This window comes from Odontesthes bonariensis, chromosome 18 (genome assembly GCF_027942865.1).
Source record: "Odontesthes bonariensis isolate fOdoBon6 chromosome 18, fOdoBon6.hap1, whole genome shotgun sequence".
NCBI classification, from domain to species: domain Eukaryota; kingdom Metazoa; phylum Chordata; class Actinopteri; order Atheriniformes; family Atherinopsidae; genus Odontesthes; species Odontesthes bonariensis.
The window spans coordinates 13510465-13532649 of NC_134523.1; the positions used below are offsets into that span (position 1 = coordinate 13510465).

The window sequence follows — 22185 nt, forward strand, 5'->3', positions numbered from 1 at the left end:
TTTGTACAATATCCTCAAATCAATTGCCTAAGGAGTGGAAGGCTGTCTGCATGATTTGTATCAGCTGACAGATCTCACAAGTCTTTTTTCTCAATATCTCTTTCCTGTTTGTCTCTTTACCTGTCTCACTGCACTCCCACCACACAGTGACATCACTGTCATCCTAATTCACTTCTGCCTTTATCCTGCTTTTCCTCAGCTCCTCATAACCTTCACTCTTCTTCTCATCCCTCTTCATCTCTCCCTCCCTCTGTTTCTCTCTGCCACTGCAAAGTCTTAACTGCCATCGTACTATGTTGGTCTTCAAGGCAAAGCAAAGCTTTTGGGCAATGAAAGGGGGGTCAGGGTCTCATGATGATACATGCAATCATCAAGTCATCTCTGTGTGTCGATTTTGTGAATTTTTGCCATTTTTGAGACTGTTACAAGAATACTTTGCATGAATATGTCAGATTTTAGTAAGCATACACAACTTTCTGATCTCTCCTTGTGTACTACTCAAACTGCTCTCCTTCTGTAACTACTCAAAATAATGATGTTTACAGAAAGCTGGAAAAGTGAGGCAAGCGATGACAAAACCCTGTGGTCAGTCTGTCTGTTGTTATTTTCGATGTTCTCTACACAAGGTCTTAAGTGGTTGGAATGTTGGAGTGAAGCTGAGCTCCATTAAATCCATTATGGAGAGTTGGTGTGTGTGCTTGAATGTTTCAAGAGGCTTCCAAATGCAAACTGATTTCTAAAGTCAGGAGGGGTTGGAAAGTTGAGCTCGAAGAACAACACAAAGTGCAACTCAGCCAGTTTGCTATTACAATATGTCTACATTCTAGTTTTAATACAGCTAACAGTTAGTGTTTATCACCCCTTATGAATCTCATATTGAAGTATGTTTAATTTCACAAGGGACATAATTCACAGCCAAGAATTCATGGATTACTACAACCACCAAATATGTGTGTGTGGACATAAAAGTGTTTCCCCATTTGTTATGTGTGTAACAGTTTCAAGCTCCTTTTTATGAAATTTCCTTTGTAGTGTTAATTGCCAAATATTTTACTGTGTTTCGTTGTGGCATCTGGTTACTTGCTCAGCGAGTAAAGAAGTTAGCGTCTATAATTTGATACAGAAAAACTTTAAAATAGCTATTTTATGTCTTTTTTCCCCCTCCTTTCCTTCGTTTTTCAGTATATCCAAATGATCACAGATTTACAACATGAATTGCGGTCCCTTAGTTGCCTGTAAATTTAAACATCAGTGTTATGAAATTCCTCATCAGACTGATGCCACGTTCCATTCTGGGAAACTGATAACAATCATCATGGTTCGTTTGAGTAGACATGCATGTGGGAGGCAGTATTTAATCAAAGTATTGTTGTGTTCATCATGCAACTTTTGACCTTAGCAGTAGGAATGGTGCTGGGCGGCATGCACACACCTGTAGCGTGTGTTGCTTTTGTGCTGTGCCTGTTTGTGCCTGGCTGTGGAATTTGTTTGTTTAAATGATGGCTGGGTTGTATATGGCTCCGGCGTGTACGGCATGTTGTCCTGTTGAGTCTCAGGGGTGTTGGATGTGTGTTTGTGTGGAGCAGAATGTGTTACCGAATGTGTGCTCAACTGGTGCTGCTGCCTGTCTGATATTTTTGTCCATGTGCCTTTTGAAATGCTGGAACATATTATTCACAGACAAGGACACATGCTGAGCATTCGCTCACCTCTCCTTCATCCACACAGTGCCCTCTGCCATGCCCATTCATGCCAATTATCAAATCAAATCAAATCAAATTTATTTATATAGCACATTTCATGTACAAACAGTTCAAAGTGCTTTACATATTAGTGCCAGTCTTTCTGCCTATCCCCATTACAGCATGGCAGTTCACCTTCGGCGAACACAGCAGAATACTTCTCTGTCCCAGGTATGCATAGTTACATGCACCATCACAAAAATCCGTTTGTATGTCTTAGTTTTCTTACTACATTTCAAGCAAGAAAAGAAAGAGTGTGTGCTTTCCAACAAGAAAATTGAGCAGCGTTAGGGTGCTGTGTAGTGTGCATGCTAACATTTGTCACCACAGCTGTTCTGTTTAACAGTGTGAGCGCTGTGCTCCCTGCAGCCCTCCGGAGTCACTCATCTCACACCTGTCTCACACTGCCTGTTTTTTTTTTTACCCTGATTCAGCTCAGAAATGTTCTGACTCATGTCATCTGTCTGATTTTCTGTTTTGCATCTCGCCATGTCTCGCCCACACAAAACACATCAGAGGGACACAAATGTGAGATGCCATAAACATAGAGGAGGATTGGTTGTAAAGTACTCTTAAAATGAACTTTTTAGACTGAGGAAGGGTGTCCATATTAGGGCAATGTCCTCTGACATGAAAAACCCGAAGCATGGAGTGTATAGGTGTGCTGCGAGGTTGCACAGTAAGACATGTTGAAAAATCATACATACTGAACAAAATGTAAATAATGATGGGGAATGTCTTATTCCAATAGGACTGTACACTGCCCGTCCCAATAAAAAGTTTCACACTCTAATATTTGGTTGGACCGCCCTTAGCCTTGATTACGGCCCATTGTTGTGGTTAATAAGCAGAGGAGTTGTTCATTCACATCCCCAGGAAATACAGTGTTGTAGTTGTATTCATTCTGTCCACTAAAAGAATAGAAGTTTGTAGTGTTTGGTGAAGAGCATGTACTGTTGTGTACAGTGGGTTTATCAGAGCTTGTATTGTTTACTGGAAACAATAATGTGATGGTGGCAAGAGTAAACTGAATGAAAACTAAAGCTGCCCCCCATAAAAAAACAAAAAACAAACAAGAAGTTGACAGTCTAGCTCAGGAGCTTTTCAACCTTCTTTGGTAATCTTTTCATGATCTTGCCTTACTAAACATGACAATCTAAGTCACAGTAATGGTGATCATGACTCAAGATATCAACTTGACCCCAGTTTTCCTGCTCTGGCTTTAAGTGATTTCACATGAAAATGACACCAGATGACCAAATATGGTTCTGGAGGCGTGCATTTATCACTAGAAGAACAAACTACAATCCAAAACAAATATTTGATCTAATCTTGGATCAAGGCAGCAGCCGTAGGAAGGAAAATTGGCAATAAACGTACAGACACTTAGTCCTATTGATTATCACTCCCCCATCGCTAAGGCATGAATAGATCTGCCTGCAATCACAACAGGGGCTTGAATTCATGTGTTTTCTTAGGACAGTTTCAGCCTTATTGTTCGGCTGCAACTTGTTCAACAGACTTCATTCAAAGTGTTAAAAAAAGATGTACTCGCAGATGTTTTAATTTTTCTTCTTTCATGAATTTCTGTTGGAGATGTCTCTCATGTAGATGTTTATCAGAGAAAGCCACAGGGTTTCTAACTTTCTTTAGAAAATATGGAGAGAGAAAAGATTCCTTCTCAGCGCACCATGACCTTTCTTTTCCCATTTTTAAATTTTTTTTTTTTTTTTTTACAGAATTGATTGGTCATTAGGTGCTTATTACCCTTACCTTTAACAAGCTGCTCCACGAAAGGTTATGTTGACAGGATAAGTTACCGTTGCAATGTACTCCTTTAAGGACGAGCCACCTACATGACACCCATCCCAGGGTCAAACCTGTGGTTACCTCGTTAAGTCTTAAACACGGCTACGTCTTCAGGCCGGAGGATAACTGTAGAGGTAAGCAAGCCCTTTCACATTACCCAAAGAAATGTGACCAAAGTGAAGATACTGAACAAAGATATGGTTAGTGCAATTTTGGAGATTACAGAAATGAGAATAATCTTAGAAAAATGTATTTACCAATGATCTGTTAGGATCATATTTTAAATGAGAATGTGTTGGTAGAATGATTTAATTACTTTCCACTCTTCAGTTTTGTCTCTTCGTCCGTCATATTTTGTCCCTCCAACCACCTCCTATTACAACAGGAATTTACCGAAAATTACAACAATTTGAATAATATTTCAGTGTTTATTTCTGCATTTGCTATAAGTGTGTTAGACATCTACCGTCATGAGTCTGCATGTCAGTGATGACTACCATTGTTTGCGTGACTTGGTGTCAGATAGATGCTTCATTCCTGTGTAAATATGAATGAGAGGGCATTAGTTTAAGTTTGTACGCATGTGTACATCTGAATGCATGTTTGCATATTGTGTGTGTGTGTTTGTGTGTGTATACTCGGTAGGATTATACAGCAATAGAGGAGCTTAGCAGTGATTTGCCCATCCATTCCAGTCCCTCCCTAATCCCCAACACACACACACACACACACACACACACACACACACACACACACACACACACACACACATATGCACATTCTTTGTGTGTGTGACTTTCAGGGATCTAATAGTGTGTGTGGATTAGTAGGTTTGTGAATGGGATGTGGTTTGGGCTGAAGTAGCACACTACACTGCCAGCGAGTTAACACAGTCTGGCAGAGGGTTTGTTCGAGAGACAGAGATGTGGGGTGGGGGTGGAGAAACAGTGAAAGATATTTGTGGGGTGTGTACATGGCCTGGAGTTCAGTGGATACTGTTGAACACGATTGCAAAAGATTATTTATATTGGTCCGTAAACATTGCATGAACATGCTTTAACCGCAGTAAGGACGTGCCTTCATAAAGCCTGTCTGGCTGTGATCATTTGGGTGTGTTTGGTATGTGACCATTAGACGGCTGTACACCTGCTGTCTCGCAAACTCCTGCACACACACACAGACAGATGGAGAGACATTGGAAAACCAGAGAGCTGATGCTTTTGCCGACAGTGACGGAGGGAGATGGATTGGTTAAGAGTGTGTAGGAAGACGAGGGTTGCTGTTGTCATAACCACAGTGTGGTTTGCGTAGGTGACTGAGAGAGTTGGGGTGTGTGTGTGTGTGTGTGTTTGTGTGTGAGAGAGCGAGGGAGACGGCAGAGGAGTCTGTGATTTGTATATAGGTGTGTATATATAGAAGCTTGTCATCAGTTTCCTTAGTGACTGAGACTGTTCTTTACTCTGCAGAAGGCAGAGACAGAATAAGGTTCTTTGTAAATTTTCAGTGCACTTCAGGTTTCTTTATTTGTTTCCATCAAGCTGTTTTTATGCATGTTTCCAATTTCCATACAATAACAGCTGGATGGAAACAACAAAAGTCTGGAAAAGAATCCTTAACTTGTGGAAGGGTGAAAAACCCAATACAGCTTGTTAATGTGAATGAATACAAAGGAATCGGTCTCGGTGATGAAATGATGACATAGAGCAAATCAAATGACCTCAGAAAAGTTTTGGAAACTGTGTGCATTCTAAGAGCAAATAGATGTAATCTGAGTTGTTCAAACGTCTTCATTTCCATTGTCTTCTTTATCAGTGCACTTGGATCGTGTTATTCACAGTTTGTCATTCTCCATTTGAGGTTTGACTGGCGCAATTTTAATTCATACAGCCTTTCTGTGCTATCTTCCACAATTCCAGCTGGAGAATAGCACCATCTACCACATATCTTGATGGACCTACCAGTAAGAGTATCATCGCAGTATTGGATTGAAATACACACATACAGGGAGTTAATTCTCTCTGTTTGTTGTTTATTACTGCTGAAGAATACAACTTCACTTTGATTTATGATAAATTCAAAAAGGAATGCCACTTCTTAAAAGTATGACTGAAAAATATGAGGGGAGGTACATCACAAAAGAGACAAAAGCATATAGAGAGAGCAAATTTGGCCAAGGCCAATGCTTTATTTGGTAGTTTTAGCAGAAGTTAGTGCAATCCACATCAACATTAATCCGGTATTTCCTTTGGCCTTGCTGCAACTCTTCACCAAGTTTCATGAAATTCAGCTTAGTAGTGTTTTTTTATATAATCTTGCTAAAAGTAAACAAATGGCAGCAGTTGCATAGGTCCATCGTGGAGAATTGCAGGAATTACATCTGTAACTGAACTGCATCGTTCCTGATGTGAATGTTGTCTTGAGTGATCGAAGTGTGTCCCTGTGCTAACCAGACGGGGAACGTTTCCGATGTTGAAACGGCACAACGAAACAAAGAGGACATAAAATGACTTTGTGAAAAGGTGAAATTTCTTATGCTGCTTTCACATGATGGTAGATTGGAAACAAACCCACAAGAGTTGCTTATAATTAGATGCAGAGAAATTCTATAACGAGCTGCCAACCCAACAGACACGTGTTGCTGTGATGTTGAGGTCACCTAACAAAAAAAAGCTTCTCTTTCTGTCTTATTTGACTTCCTCTTTGCGCCTTATTCAAATGCGTTGATTCAGTTCCTCTTATCTTTTTCTTCAGTTTATTAATTTCTTGTTTTCTCCACTCCATTCTTTTAAACTAATCATTTATTTTCTGCAAAAGCACAATGCGCTAGAATGATTTAAAACAAAGTCGAATATAATAAAGGGGAGAGACAAGGTTGTAAAAACTGGATAAACACTTTGATAATGTTATATTTTCCCAAACTGCTTCACTCTCCAGTGAAAGTAACTGAAGAAATTTCTTGTTTATTTTAGAAACATGAAAGTGCATTTTGCAGTTTTCAGCATTCTAGCAAATCACAAACTATAATTCTGAACAAGTGGAATGGTACTCACAGAAAGTCCGAGATAGGAAACTTCCAGAGTGCTTCTACTTTGCTTTATCATCAAATGATCACTGGGAAACCATAGCAGCTCATATGCCTCCTTTCAGAAATACCTTAATATACCTTAATATAAATACTATAAAAAAGAAGACAGGCAACTCAGACACTATCATGCTACTCATCTGATCCTTTCTGGGTACATATTGTGTCTTCTTTCACTCCACATTAACATCAGATTAGTTTAAATGCCTCCAGTCAGGCAATAGTTAAACTCTCCATGAAAATCGGATGTTGAACGCTGGATTGATATCAAGCTGACAGGAAGACCAACCAGTACAAACAGGATGTCATTTTAGTGCATGTTTGGACCCACTCAGTCTTTTGGGAATTATTTACGATTTTGTGTGTGTGTGTGTGTGTGTGTGTGTGTGTGTGTGTGTTTGTGTGCGAGTGTGTTTCCCTTATTAGGACCATTTTTGGTATAACACTGACCTTGTCAGGACCAGTAGTCCTTATAGTGATTAAGGATCAGTCATTATGTGGCAAAAATGAAATTTCTGAGGTTAGGGGTTGGGGTTGAGGTTGATCTAAGGGTTATGTTTTTTTCTTACGGTTATATATAGTGAATAGAAGTTATTACATTGTCCCAATAAGGATAGCTGTTCAAGCTTTTGTGTGTTTTTAATATCTCATGAGTGGGTGCTTGTTTCTTCCCTGTGCATACTACATCTCTTAGCATTGAAGAACACATTTCATCTATATTTACTTTCAAATGGTCTTCTAACTAGGTCAGCTAACTAACGGAAATAGACTGCTGCACTCTAGCAATCAGTCATGCCATCTAGTGGTCAAAAGCAGGAAGTGCAGGCTTGTAGAATCAGAGTATAAAACCTACTTTATCTGTAAAAGAAGAAAAAGAAAGTTGGTATTCTTATTTATTTCTATTATTGATCAAATTCTGCGTGCTGCAGCATGCAACTCAAATGTGTGTGTGTTTCAATCTGTGATTGTATGCCATGTCAAGGTAGGTATATAGATATGCACTTTTTGTATTATGACATGTTAAATATGTATATTGGTGATATTTTTTGCCTCATTCCTCTTGATTGACAGAAAAAAAAAGATAATTACTCATTATCAGGAAACAAAAATGCCTAGCTCCTGTGATTCTAACCTCTTAGATGTGAGCATTTCCTGCTATTCCCAACAGACGGCAAAAAACTTCAGATCGCTGTTGATAGATAGATACAAGCATATTTGTGTGCATGTATGTGTGGATTCCATGCCACTCTTTCATGTACTCTCTCTGTTTCTGTGTCTGTCTCTCTAATCTCTGCCGCTCACTTCCTCCCCCTTTATCTCCCCCACCGTCCCCCTCTTTGCCCTTCTCACTGTAACACCCTCCCACCCCCTCTCGCGTTCTCTTTCTCTGCTTGTAAGCGTTCTCTGGGCGTGCAGCCAGCTGGCGTGTGTGTGTTTTTTGAATGAATACCTGATGAAGTTGGACGAGAAAACGGTGGGAGGGGCCTCTGTGTGTGTGTGTGTGTGTATGTGTGTGTGTGTGTGTGTGTGTGTGTGTGTGTGTGTGTGTGTGTGTGCGTGTGTGTGTGTAGGACAGACCGTGTGAGAGCTCTGGCTCACATTCAGCCCCTTGCATAATACACATTGGAGCTCTGCATGCGGGACTCCCTCCCTGTGGGTGTGTACGAGTGTGTGCTCCCAGTTTTGTGTGTGTGATGTGGATGATCACCTGTGTGCTGCATGTCAGTGGTAGTGAAGGAGCTTCCTGTCTCACTCTCTAGATTTAGGAGAGGGCTTCTGGCTGTGTGTGAGTATCTGCTGTGTGTGTTTGGGGGCTGAGAAAAGCCGAGGGCAGTTTGTAGCACAAGTGCTCCGAGTCTGCTGAGGATTTTCCGCTTGAGGGGGAGACGGAGAAAGACTTGGGTTGCTTTGCAAGGGACACGGCTGAGCAGTAGAGAGCAAAGGAATGAGAGAGGGAGAGAAAGCATGCTGCAGAAGTGGGCTACTCCTGCTACCCTGGTAAGTAGACTTCACACAGTTTTGTGCTTGCTCTCAATGAAGTGTGCGCAGGAGCAAGCAAGAGTCGGCATGTGTCTATGTGTGTCCTGAACGCTTGTGTTGTTCTATCACAGTATGTCATTTGTAAGTGCATACTGCGTCTGCCCTAGTTTTCCTACAGTCGTTTTTGCTTGTCTTTCTTCTTTGGCTGTCTTCCTGAAACATTTCTTCTGGCACCCTTCTTCTTCTCTTCTCCTAACACATTCTTCTCATTCTTCTTCTTCTGTTCGCTTTCCCTTACTGTCTATCACCCCTGTTCCCCCCATCTCCAACCACCCTCAGGGCTGTTTAGGGGTGAGAAAGTGCAAGTCATGCAACACTGCCCAAGTGTTTGTTTTCTGAACGATACTTTCTCTTTTTCTCTCTCAGTCATTTGTTTCTCTCCATCTCTGTCTCTCTTTGTTTGTGTAACTCTGAACCACTCCGTCTCACTATCTCTCTCTCGTACTGCTATTTTTCTCAGCTTCTCCTCCTTCTTCTCTTCCCCAGCTTCACTAACTCCTCTGTCGATGGCTGATCCTCCATTGCTCTCATTATCTGACCAAACTCCTGTACGTGCGCAGGTTTTTTTTTAAATTGTTTGCGTGCTATTAACACAAATACAGGATGACACGACTACAGTGTCAGCCTTGTTGAGGTTCCCAGTCTATCAGGATGCTCATCATATGCTTGCCCATATGCAAACACAGACATGCAAACACACACCTACACTGACGAAAAAAAAGACATTGACAGAAAGAAGCACAGCTAAAGAAATGGAGAAGTTGACAGACACAGAGAAGTAAAAGCCTGCAGCAACTCTGTACTTACCAGTGGAACTATATTTAGCAGTGAGATAACGCATCACGTTGAACTTATCCGTTTGATCATGATTATGATTATGACTGGGCAATCATGCACATGCAGACTCAAATGCACATATGTAGGCCGTGCTCACCAGTTTCCTAATGCCAGAATGTATTTTTTAGGCATTGGTACAAAATACTTGCATGTTGGTTGTAAAAACAAAGCAAAGATGCTCTTTTTTTTTCATGACTAATTATTATATTACAAAATGTAATGATGAATAAGCATATTTTCAAATTGGAATACAAAGCAACATATGGTATTATGCTCAAATCATGAGAGCTGCTGGATATCTTTTGGCAAAACCGGAGACAACAGTTTAGTTCTCGGTTGCCAAAACGTTTAACTAGGGTTTGAAACTCTTGGAACTTTTTCATAGTAACTTTTGGGAGGTCATACCCCATTTTGTTATTGCACAGCAGGACAATCACAGTTCTAAGAATTCAGTTTTTTCACTCCCACTTTAGAATGGGTGCTCTACCAGCATCGGGAACCAAAATTATCTGAAATAATTGGTTGAAACTACATATAGGACCACTAGTCAAGTCCAGGCTTCATTTATAACAACTACCAGCTTGCTAAGGCATCACTTCAATGTCCTGTTAACACTGCCAATTCAGACAGCAAATAAATGGGTTTACATTTCCTTCAGAACCACACTGGGCTCTGGGGCCTTTTCTCCCTGTCACTGGGAAACCCAAAAGTAAAGAGCACCAGATTTAATTTGGTTTTAGTTTGAAATCTGACATGGGAAGAATTACAATATATCCTCCACAGATCTTAAGCCTTCTTCTCTTTTTATTCATCTCAGTAAATAAAAAAAGGAGTAACGGACAAACATTTTAGATTTTTTTTATACTAACCTTGAGTTTAAAATAAAGTCCTGGATATCTACTTTTGCTAAGAGTGAAGCAGTGTACCTTTAGATTGTTAACAACATCAGTAAATGAAGACGGTGCATTAATCACTTAACGAAAATTTCTCATTTCGCATTGCTCAGTGCTTTGGGAAGGGTGTGGTTACCGGCCAGAAGAAAAATAAAATGGTTTGTGCTGTGTGCAGTTACATTTGCACACCAAAAACAATTGGTACAGCCGGTGATGCAGAAAATTGTCTGATCAATCATTTCACCAGCCACCAGTGCCAGCAAGTAAAAATCGCTGTTTTCTTTTGTCTTTGCCAATGCTTTCAATGCCAGACAGCGAGAGACGAAACAGACTTACTACATACAGAATGTCTGATGGGAGATTTGAGTCGACACAAAAACTGTAGGAGGTAAAAGATTTTAAATGGCTGTGAAATCAGCATTCCAGTTTCAACCCTGCTAACACTAATCAACATCTGGATAATTATCGATGATAAGCACTACCATCGTTTTACCGATAAAGGTTAAGCTTTACAAGTCCCAACAAGCAGATACCAAATGCAGGATAAAGGCATCTGAGAACAAGTTCACAGTGATGCTCCACATTTTGTACATGGAACAACAGAACGGCAGAAAACACAAGACAGTTCATCGCCAGGAAACTCAAGATCACTAGGGCAGGAAACTCCGTTTGTGCCTCACACTTTTAACTTGTTCAGATATGGCTAACACACTCTGGCCTGGTGAAGATTAAATAACAGGGAAACTGGAGGGCAAAAGATGCTGAATCAACATTTTCAACCCTTACATACACAATCGAAGATGAAGAACTGTGGTCCTTAACTGTCCAAGCATTTTTCAGGACACTCCAAGATAATCGAGGAATTGGTTATAAAGCAAACCTGACTATTTGAACCCATTTCCCCAGAAACACATAAGACGTTGTCTTTATTAAATGGAAAAGAAACTTCTTTGTTGTTACCATTTCCAACTTTTTTCATAGCTCATCGCTCAGTAGGATGTGTCATCATATACAGAATCACATTTAGTTTTAGTAAGAAATAAAGAAAGCATACTCTAAGAATAAATAGTTAATCAGCTTACATAAAGATGCCACAAAAATATCAGCCAACATACATTTACACATATATCTTTCAAGTTCTTGGCACACAGATTATTTCAAACGCTTTCGAGAGCTTGCCACAGTTTGTTTGTGGACTTTGGCTGTTTCAGCATCTTTTCTCTTCACATAAACCCAGACTGATACCATAACTCTAAGATCAGGGCTCTGTTGGGGCTATATTTTCTTTCACAGAACTTTTCTTTTTTTCTGACTATGTTTTGGGTTGTTGAAGAAAAATGGGGTCCAATCACAACCCCGTCCATGTCAGAGAGAACAGTGTGTGATGAATCCGAATCTAAATACTTATTGTGCCTTCAACTTTTGCACAGACTTGGAGTGCGCTGGACACATTTAGTGCAAACACAATGAAAAGAATGTACTTATCTGTATTTCTTGTTTTGGCTGTTCAGTCAGAAGATGGTATCAAATGCTTTGAGACACACTGCATAACAGACAATACAGCGTTTATGTCTTTGAACGTCAACATTTCATGACTTTTATATTAAACAACCCAAGTTATTAGTGGCTTTCAAAGTGCAGTGCTGGCGCCATAACAAAGAGGACTCCATTACTGTTAGTTAGTTTGAGGCTAAGTTAATGTAGCATTCTTTTGAATAATGAAACATGGTTGTGTGTGACGGAGATAAGGTACACGCCTCAGAATGATGGCACCACAGTGAATGAGTGAACAGTTCTAGTTTCTTATCAACACCCCTCATTTCCACATTTTTTTTTTTTTTTTTTTTGTCCACAGTGTGCATCAAGTGGATTTGTGCGTTTGTCAGTGTGTGTCTGTGTGTGTGTCTGTGTAAAGAGTCTAAGGCACATGGAGGGCATACTGCTTGGGTTACAGGTCATATGATATCCACACACTAACTCACAACCTCACACACGCTGCAAGCTCAGCTAGATGCAGGTGACTTAGCTTTTCAGTGAATGTGTGTTCAAGTGTCAGTTTCAGCAAAGCAATACTCTCTCTTTTTGTAATGTAGGTCAGCTGAGCCTGCCTCTTTCTCTGCCTCCCCTGCATCTTAAGCTTTTTTTTTTTCCATACCTCTGCTCTCCTTTCATTTTTACCTTTGTGCGTCTGTTCATAACTTCCTCAATTCCTTATTCGACACTCCTGGTCTCTTCCCTCATTATTAAATGGTGTACTCGTGCTGTTTTCTTTTCTGAAGATAAAACTTTTTTTCCTTTTTTTTCAACTTTTAATGCTAGAAAGGAGTTTAAAGTGAGCACGCATCTCTTTTTGGCTAGACCGCAGCAGTAGTGTGTGTGCAGCAATATATATATATATGAAACTGAAACTGACACTTGAACACACATTCACTGAAAAGCTAAGTCACCTGCATCTAATGTCACTGCCTTGAGTGATGAAGTTACACAACTAAGTCAGCCAGCTGAGAGGTGGAGGTTTCCCATTGGCCGCTGCTGATTCAGAGTGCCAAAATGTTGGCAGAACCTCTCTGCAACTGAGATGAGGGCGAGTTCTCTTTTAGCACACACACAGGCACAAATGTCCAGATTCTTCTTTTTAATAGCCAAACTGGGACTTGATTTTCTATCAAGTGACTTCAGTGTTTTTGTAGTCATTGGCTGCCATCTTTTGGGCTTCTTTTATATCGACACCCTCTTAAAATAATGGCCCAAGTCATTTTTTTTTTTAAGTTTTCAGAAAAGACAAATGACTTAGGCCATTATTTTAGGAGGGTGTCAATATGTATGGTTGCTTATTCAGGCTTGCCCCTTTAAACCTCTTATCTCTCTCCACTGTGGCCGCTTAAAGTTAAAATGCAAAAGAGAGTGCATTAAGAGCCTGGATTGCACCTAAAGAGATGAATAGAAATGTGACATACATGCACATCATGCAGACAATGTTCAGCAATGCGGCATTGTTAATTATAAAAGATGTGCAGTACAGCTCTTAGCAGTGAGCCATGGTTAAATTAGATGGTTATTAAAACGGTTTTTATCTTGGCTTTGTTTCCACTTGTTCAGGCCATGCAATTTGCTTTCTATTTCATTCATTCATTTTTTTTTTAAATGATTTTTTAAATGGTTGCTTATACAATAGTAAATCAGTCCATGCATATACACAAGTTGGTACTTCATTAGATACAAAATAAACGAATGTTGTCTCATACAGCTTCACTTCACTGACTGAAGCATTAAATGTGTTTCAGCTGGTCAAAATACACACAACTGCAAACTGCTACCTCCAGAATGAATTCAGGTAAATCAGAGGCTCTCTGAATCAGGATAAAAACAGAATACTATTTATTTTGATTAAAATCTGGGTCAATAAGTTTAGACTGTTTTAATCAGAGTTCAAGTGTTAAGATTTAATTTATTAACCTTGTATAATTTCTTTATAAAAAAGTTAATTTCTGTCCTCTCTTTTTTGTTGTTGTTTTCATTTTTGTTAAAAGAAGCGGTGTTGATAAACGGTTTAAGTAAAAGTAATAATACCATTTTCTAAGTACAGAAAAAGTCCCTTAGAACTGAGCAAAAGGAAGTGTGTGTCTATCCGTTTGTGCTTTTAGACTGTATGCCAGTCAATTAGCAGGAAATAAGGCTGTAAACATCCAAGGTTTCACTTTATAGACCATGACAAATTGCCCAGAGATTCACACAAAGACCATACATGTGCAGCCATATAGTGGGTTTTCATCTAGTCTTGATTTTACTTTAACTTTTTTCAACTCTCATTTCATTCACATCGTCAAATGACTATAGCGTATACTTTCCCAGATTGTACAAGTCGTGTTCTCATCCAGATGTTTTTTTTCAGGAGCTGCTCTGTCATTTCGCCCTTGTTACACATTGTGAATATAACTATACAGTATATAGTTATTGTGCACTTTTATGTGATATTCCACCCGGAGTTCTCAACAATTCTTTTCACTTGCCATAGTGAATTTTTCAGAAATGTCCTGATGAGAAGATAAAAGCGCTCAGATGGCAGTAAGAACAGGTATGCGGTTTGATGTACCAGCGCAGTCGGTGTTTGATGCGACAGCTGAAATGTCTCTAGTCTGAGACGCATAACATTCCTTCTACCTGAGTTTTTACTGTGTACCAGCAGCAGACTGATGCGTTTAGGTTTGATACTCCATACCTGCTCACGGACAAATTCTGTCAGTACAGTGAGAGCAACAAGTGGATGTAGGTTCCTAAATCACACAACATTCAGTGAAAAGCTGCCGCATCAGATTTTCAAGTTGACTCTATGTCAAAGAAATTTTTTCCAGGCGAATGGATACAAATAGTTATGGATTAACAGAAGACTCGCTGTTGCACACAGACAAGTCAAACCTGTAGTTTCAGGTTAATCCCCAACACAGCACTCTCTACCTGTTGGGAGCTGCCTTTAGCACCTTGTAACAATTAAAGACAATTTGTCACATATATGACACCTGACCTTTCAGTCCAGGGCAGAGTTATACAGGCTCATAATTGCAAGACATGGTTGTTAGTTTTTTTTTTTTATTAAATAAATTCTAAGAGGAAAGAAATAAATATTCTGAAAGACAGAAGATTAAGAACATTACATGGAGGAAAGATAGATGAGAATGTACTTATGTTATGGTAGAGATGTGCAGGCTGGGGCAGGAGAGTGGAGTGGAACTGAGGTGAGGTGACAGAGAAGAGCAAGGAGAGCCAAACAAAAGTGCATCTCAGCACTAAAAGCTCACCTATCAACAGTACCTCTCAACACACCTCTGAGTCATGCCTGCTTGACTGAACAGATGGTGTGTATTTGAGTGTGCGTGTGTGCTCACTACTATAAAAAAAACAAACCCCAGCACATGCAGCAACTGTTGTACTCGTGCATGTGAATTTACATGTGTGTTTGCTCTTATGCCTGCCTCTGCGGTCGTGTTTTAGGAGCACTGCGGCACCTCTTACATCAGAGGAACCTGCTTGAGATGCAAGATGTCCCTCATGCTAAAGAACACACACTGCTTAAGTATATACACACATAGTTGTTGTGCAGTTGGTAGCAGAAGTTAGCAAATTAGCCCTTGAAGCCTGATGGAATTCGACCTGGTCACCAACCAACCAATGCGTGTGTGTATACATATATATATATATATATATATATATATATATATATATATATATATATATATAAATAAATAACATGCCAGACCTGCTACATAAATACAGCTTTGACCTACTTTTATTTAATTCTACTCTGTGTTGACTGAGTTCATGCCTGAAAGGTATGGATTTCAGATTCCAAGCTGTAATACTGGACAAAGCAGAAAGGTTTTTCTTGTCTTCTTGGTATGGGAGAATGAACTTACAATAGTAACCTGTTCTGATAATATTGATAGTGATTATACTGCTTTTCTTGTGCAAGTATAGTAATGGTTGGGATTGGATACATTTTTAGAAAGGCACATGCTGCATTAGGTAGTGCAACAATGCAAATAACTGCTGTGCTTCTGAATGTAGAGGAGTGAAGAGACAACCGATTCCAAGAAGTGAAAGGTAATTCTTAATGTTTTAATTTGTCAAATTATCATTTTTCTTTATTTATGTTTTCATTTAATAGATTAAAGAAATTCACTGTCTTTTTATCAATATCATTTTGGTTATTTACTTAATTTTGTTGATTTGATAACTGCACAAATGTCACATGAGCATAAAACTGTGACAATGTATAGTTGGAGACTAGAAAAGGAAAACATTTGCTATGACATGCAGCTTTGTGCATGTAGCACAAGTTTATTACAACTGTGTGTGCTACAACTGGCACCCTATCAACTGTGTCTCTGTTGCACAAATGTGCAGTGGAGCTTCTGTTCTTCAGTGCACTAGTTAGTGAGAGTCTAAGTGTGTGCTTGTTCGCAAAGTTGTACTCTGTTTCAAGAAAAGAGCACGTGTCAGCATAATTAAATACGACCAGGTGTCACCGTTTCAGTAAGCGAGAGGCATGTGCCTGGTTGTGTGTGCATGTGTGAGTATTTATGGGTGTATGTTCTTGAAATGCTTGCACATTATTTATGAGATTCACACTGGGCTGTCCATCTTTAGCGGCAGGGGGTCGTGGTTAGCAGATGGCACGCGCACACACGCACATGCACACTCTGCACACATATTTGTAAACAGCACAGGCTTGTAATCTGAGTATTATTGATCTGTCGGAAATGCTCGTAATGTTATTCTTAGCTTATATACATTACTTTCTTCTGGAATGAAATTTTCTTGTGTGTGCAGTGTTTTTATATAAACTACCATTTGCCAAAATTGACTTGTGTAACAAAATGTAAGTTCTTGAACTGAATGCGCCCTAAGTCAAAGAACGTCTTCCACATTTTAGCATTGTTCTGTCTGGGCTGAGTAAACTGCACACAAACAAAAAGGAACTGCCTCGCTTTGTATCAACTATTGATCTGTTTGAGCTTCCCACCTCTTCTAACAATTTGCCCATCTGTCCTCCACAGGCTTGTGCTGCGTGTGAGCAGGCTTTCCGTTGGAGGGAAATGATTCCGCATGAAGTGCAACGCACTCGGCCCCCCATCACCCTCTGCGGCAGCAGCAGGTGTAACGTTGTGACGCTCTCCCCTACCACACTGGGCTCACTCCTAAGCTGCTAAAGATTCCTGGACGGATCAACCCGCCCCACTTCTCCCCTCTAACATCCCCTCCATATCTTCATCTCCATCTTTAATCCTTCCTCACCTGCCTGTTAAAGCCTAGATTTTCTCTGTTATCAAGAAAAGTCCTGACAATCAGCTGCTTCAGGTTAACTAGATCGAGAGGGAAGAGGAGACGAGATTTGAAAGGTTACTTTAAAGTTAATGTTAACTAATGTTGAACAAAGGATAGAGCATTAAAAGTGAGAGAAGGAAAAAGGAAAAGTGGAAAAAAAAGGTTGTGAGAGAGTGTGAGGACAAAACAGATATCGGCCAAAAAGTCGGCTGAAAAGTTATCGGGCAAAACTTCGGGAAAAATAACATAAGTACAATCGAGAGGTGTGAAGTGAAATCAGCATGAAGTCCAACCAGGAACGCAGTAATGAATGTCTGCCCCCAAAGAAGAGGGAGATCCCATCATGCACGTTGCCATCTGAAATCCGCTCACCTACTCTGCCACCTGGCAGTGACAGCCAGCGCACAGAGAACATGACCTGGCTTGTAGCTGGTGGGAATGAGAGCGGTATGGGTGCACACCGGAGCTCCAGTCAGTCTGACGGGCCCCAGCATAAACCCTCCACCTCCTTATCAGACTCTTCCTCCTCCTCTTCCTCACTGAGGCTAGTATCATCTTATCCTACAGTGTACACATCCCCTCTATCACAATCTACAGTCGGAGGAACTGTCCATTACACCCAGCTGCCTCCCAATTTGCAGTTTATAGCCTCTACCTACACTACTCCATACACGGGCTACATCTCCCCTCAACTGCTCCCTCCTCCTCCTCCACCTCCACCTCCACCCCTCTCCTCTTCCTCCTCTTTGGCTTCACAGAGGCCCTCGTACACAGAAACCGCATCTGCTCATACGCAGGTCTCCAAACATGACCAGCATCGAGCATCCATGGGACGTACTTCCATGCCTCCCCCTTCTACAGATTCAATGCCTCATCATGTTCACATGTCAACATCTCCACGGACCGTACCGTCGCCTCATCACCAAGGAGGCACTCATCTTTCGTCCCAGTCCATGTATCCCCACCAAACATTGGGACATGGCATGTCCCAGGTTGTGGTGAAGTATATGGATGGAGCCATCAGGAAAGAGGAAGCTGGCCCCAGACCCAGAGAGCTCCACAATGGGGAACTGGAAAGGGGTCGGCGGTTCGGACCATCCACGGAGTCTGGCCTCTCCAAGACAGGGAGCAAATCCCGGGAAGCTACATCCTCTTTATCTTCCTATGAGGCCCGTCAGCTACTTCTGCCATCAGACTACTCTACTCATGAGCCCTTTGGGCTGAGAACTTCTGTCATGTTAATGCCCAACAGCCATGGGGACCACCAGCTGGTACCACCCAGAGCCAGCCCCGAGAAGCTGACAGCTTCTGCCCCTGCAAACCTAGAGAAAGGTGGCATCATCGTGGGAAAGCCTGTCAATCGTGCACCCTCCTCGTCAGACACCACCTGCTCATTCACGTTTCCACCTCCACTAAGTGTAGACGGGTTGAAAGCTGCTGTCAGCACACTTTCACCCCAGACTGTTATTCAGACTACCCACAACGTTACAGAGCCACTGTCAATGGGACTCTCTTCAACAAGTATCTACCCACAGCCACCTATTATTGGATACATTGCAGGGGGCAGTGGGAGCAGCTACCACACCAGCCTACAGCAACACTTACTCATTCCAGGCACCCAACCAGTCATCATCCCTGTTAGTGGGGGTGGAGTCCCTGCGTTGGAACCTGTAACCTCCCACATTACATCATCTAGCCAAGCTACGCCTTTTCCAACAACACTCCCACATACATATATTGCTGCCACTGCCCCCAAAGGAGAAACCTTGGAAACCCAAAGCGGCTCATTCCAGGAGGCTGCTTCGGGTACAGTGGTCCAAGCTCAGCTTCACCTCCCCATTGTCCCCGCGCCGCCAGGGCTTGTTGCACCCTCTGCTCCTGTGCCCACCTCCAGTACAGCGATGCCCCACTCACTCCCCCCATATTTCATCAAGGGTTCCATCATCCAGCTGGCAGACGGCGAGCTGAAACGTGTGGAGGACCTAAAGACAGAGGACTTCATCCAGAGTGCGGAGATCAGCAGTGAGCTGAAGATCGACTCATCCACAGTGGAGCGCATTGAAGGAATCCACACCTCACCCAACTTTGCTGTCGTTCAGTTCTCTGTTGGTGAGCATCGTACACAGGTGAGAAAAAAACGAAAAAACTTTTCCGGATTCAGTTTTCATTACAGAGTGATAGATTTTTCATTCTGAAGTATATGTCAACATGCTCATCCGTGTCCACGTTAAGAGATGCATAAGAACATCTCCATCACGCCTTGTAATAACTACTGCACCCTCTGATTGGACTAGCTAGTTGGATTTTTTTGTCTTTTCTTTTGATTTCCCAGAAATGTTATTTAGTGACTTACCCTTGAAATAACCTTCTATTATTACTTATTCACGTCAGGAAATAGATCGACACTTCCTATTGAATTGAGTTTTGTAAAAAAAAACATTTTTTAACATGCAAACACTTTCTCTGAATCAAAGCAATGCCTACAACTAGACCACTACAAGGAAAATGAGGAATTTAATCATTTACATGTAATATTCTTCTAGACATTTTTCATTATTGCCAACCAGTCTTTGACACCGATTGTGAAGGTTTTCAGTGTAAAATTCTTTCCGTTGCAAGACGTTTGAGCATTTTCTCTGTTTCAGCAAGTGTCCAACAATGAGATTCAGTTCTGGGCTTTGACTTTGCCAATCTATAGGCCTCCATGCCTTCTTTCTTTAGCCAATTATCAGTGCTGATTATTGTCCTTCAGAGAGGTCAACTTTCAGTTATGCTTTAACTTTTGGCTTGACGTTATCCTCAAGCCCTTTTTTTATTTTTTAAACGATGTAGAATTCATAGTGGAATCGATGACTGCAGGCTGCACAGTTCGTGATGCAGTGAAATGACTCCAAGCCATTACATTTCCACTGCCTTGCCTCTCATTCAGCATGAGGTTCTTCTAGTAAAAAGCTGTTATTGGTAAACAACAGTTTTATCCAAGGTTTGTAGAACCGTATGACTTCCGTCGTGGTCATTTGTTGGCCACAAACTGGCACACATTGGTGTTACATTTGTTTCTGGAGTTCGATCTCTTTAAGACTTTTTCCATCTCTATGTACATTGGAAATAGATGAACATGTGCCAGAAACTCGTAAACTAGCATATCCACCACCCAATGTATGCTCTTTTGAATTATTTCTCTTTCTAGAGCACATTAATACACTTGGTCTATCTCAAATCTGTAAAATCTCTGTCTGATTTACACACTTTGAACAGCAGCAGGGATTGTCTGCCAATCCTGTGCTCAGATTGTTGGGCTCTTTGGACCCCTTTTTACACAAACAACAATCTTTTTAGGTTGAATTTGCTTTGATGGATGGTCTTATGCCATTTTTCTCACTTTGAATTGATCTTTCGCCAGACTCGTTGGCATCCCCAGACTTTTTCCTGAAAGCCTCAGAGAGTTCAGTAAATCCTGATATGATGTCAAACACACTTCACAGTGAAGAGAACAGCCTCTAAACGCAAAACAGGTTCCATTTATCTTGTGTAACTTTCTAAGTTTTTTTTTTTTTTTTTGATGATTGATGAGGAAAATGACTGTAAAATGTCATTTAAATGGATTATCTGACTGAGTGCATTATATATATCTGTAGACACTGTTTCAGTGATGCTTCTCTTTCAAATATGCATTCAGTGCACTTATTTTTTTTACTGGAGGCTAAAATTCAACTTTATTTCTCGTCTCTTCCTCTTACATCTATAACTGTCAGTAATTGCTTCAATCGCTTATGTCATGCTTAAATATATCTTTTAGTTTTCTCTAGACACACTTCCATACACTCACATACACACAAAATTCCTTTTCACTGTCTTTGGGGGGTATCCATTGAAGACTGTTAATCTTTTTCATCTGTCGATGCAATGATCCGCCCACACTGCACTTCTCTCTCCTGGCCTCTGCTGCTCTTTGATACCCACAAACGCTGACGCTGGATCCATTTCTACGTTTAGTTATTTTTCCTCAAAGGTGGTAGCAAATTTAAGTCCACGCTCAGAAAAGTTACTCTGAGAAATCAAAAACAGTGTAGTGAAGGAGGGAAAATATTGCCTGACGTTTGTTTTGCTCGATACAACTTCAGCCTGTATCATTCTTGGCATAGTTTTCTCTCAGTCACTTCCTCGCTTGCCTTTTCATCTCCATCTTTTTAACTTCCTCCACTTCCCTTCTCATTCTCTCTGCGATATTTTACATCTTCCTTCACTTTGGTCAGGGGAGGAGGATGTGTATTCATGTTTATTTTTTTCCTCTCGCTTTCCTGATCACGTCTCAGAGGCCCCTCTGCTTCTGTTATCGCTTTATTCTCTTTAAATGATAGCACAGTCCCCAGTCAGTGCTGTAAGTTCAGAACCTTAGTCCTTGTCCTTCATCTCTATGAATATGTCCTGCCTTCAATTATGTGTTTGTGCATCTCTGCCAGCTGTATGCAGATGCATGTCTACCAAGTCAGAGCAGCCTGGTATTTGCTCTGGCTTTAATACTGACTTGAATCGACACTCAAAGAAATGAGGGATTCATTTTTGTACCCAAAGATACATTTATTAAGTTGTAAGGTGCAGAAATGATCCTTCACTGTTTAATGGTGAAGGCACAAAGTCATCTTCCTCAACTGAGCGTAAGTAATTGCACCTTTAATAGTCTGATGATATTAATAAAACGAGGTTCCCAGTTCGAATCTTCGCAGGGGCCTGGTAGGAGATTGCATCTTCTCTCTGTGCCAACGTGGGTTTTCTTTAGGCACTCCAGCATCCTCCCTCAGTCCAAAACATGCTTATTTGGTTCACTGGTGATTCTAAATTTGAAAGCACAAAGTAAAGTGCTTTCAGCTAAGCATTTGTACCTGTTTCGGACCGTTCCTGCAGCATGATTTCTCAGTGTATGAATAGAAAATTCTACCCATCTCTTTATCGTCATAAC

General features: G+C 40.9%; 1 protein-coding gene across 2 annotated transcripts in view; it reads left to right on the plus strand.

Moving 5' to 3' along the window:
- atxn1a (ataxin 1a) overlaps window positions 1-22185 on the plus strand; it is a 95001-nt gene that overhangs the window by 62483 nt on the left and 10333 nt on the right. The window contains exons 1-2 of one of the 2 annotated variants that reach the window (XM_075450168.1): window positions 8297-8631; window positions 16958-19351. In XM_075450168.1, the coding sequence (XP_075306283.1) occupies window positions 17507-19351 (1845 nt within the window). In that variant the 5' untranslated portion in view covers window positions 8297-8631; window positions 16958-17506. Of the gene's footprint in view, window positions 1-8296; window positions 8632-16957; window positions 19352-22185 lie in introns of those variants that run through there. The other variant, XM_075450167.1, reaches the window with a different exon arrangement.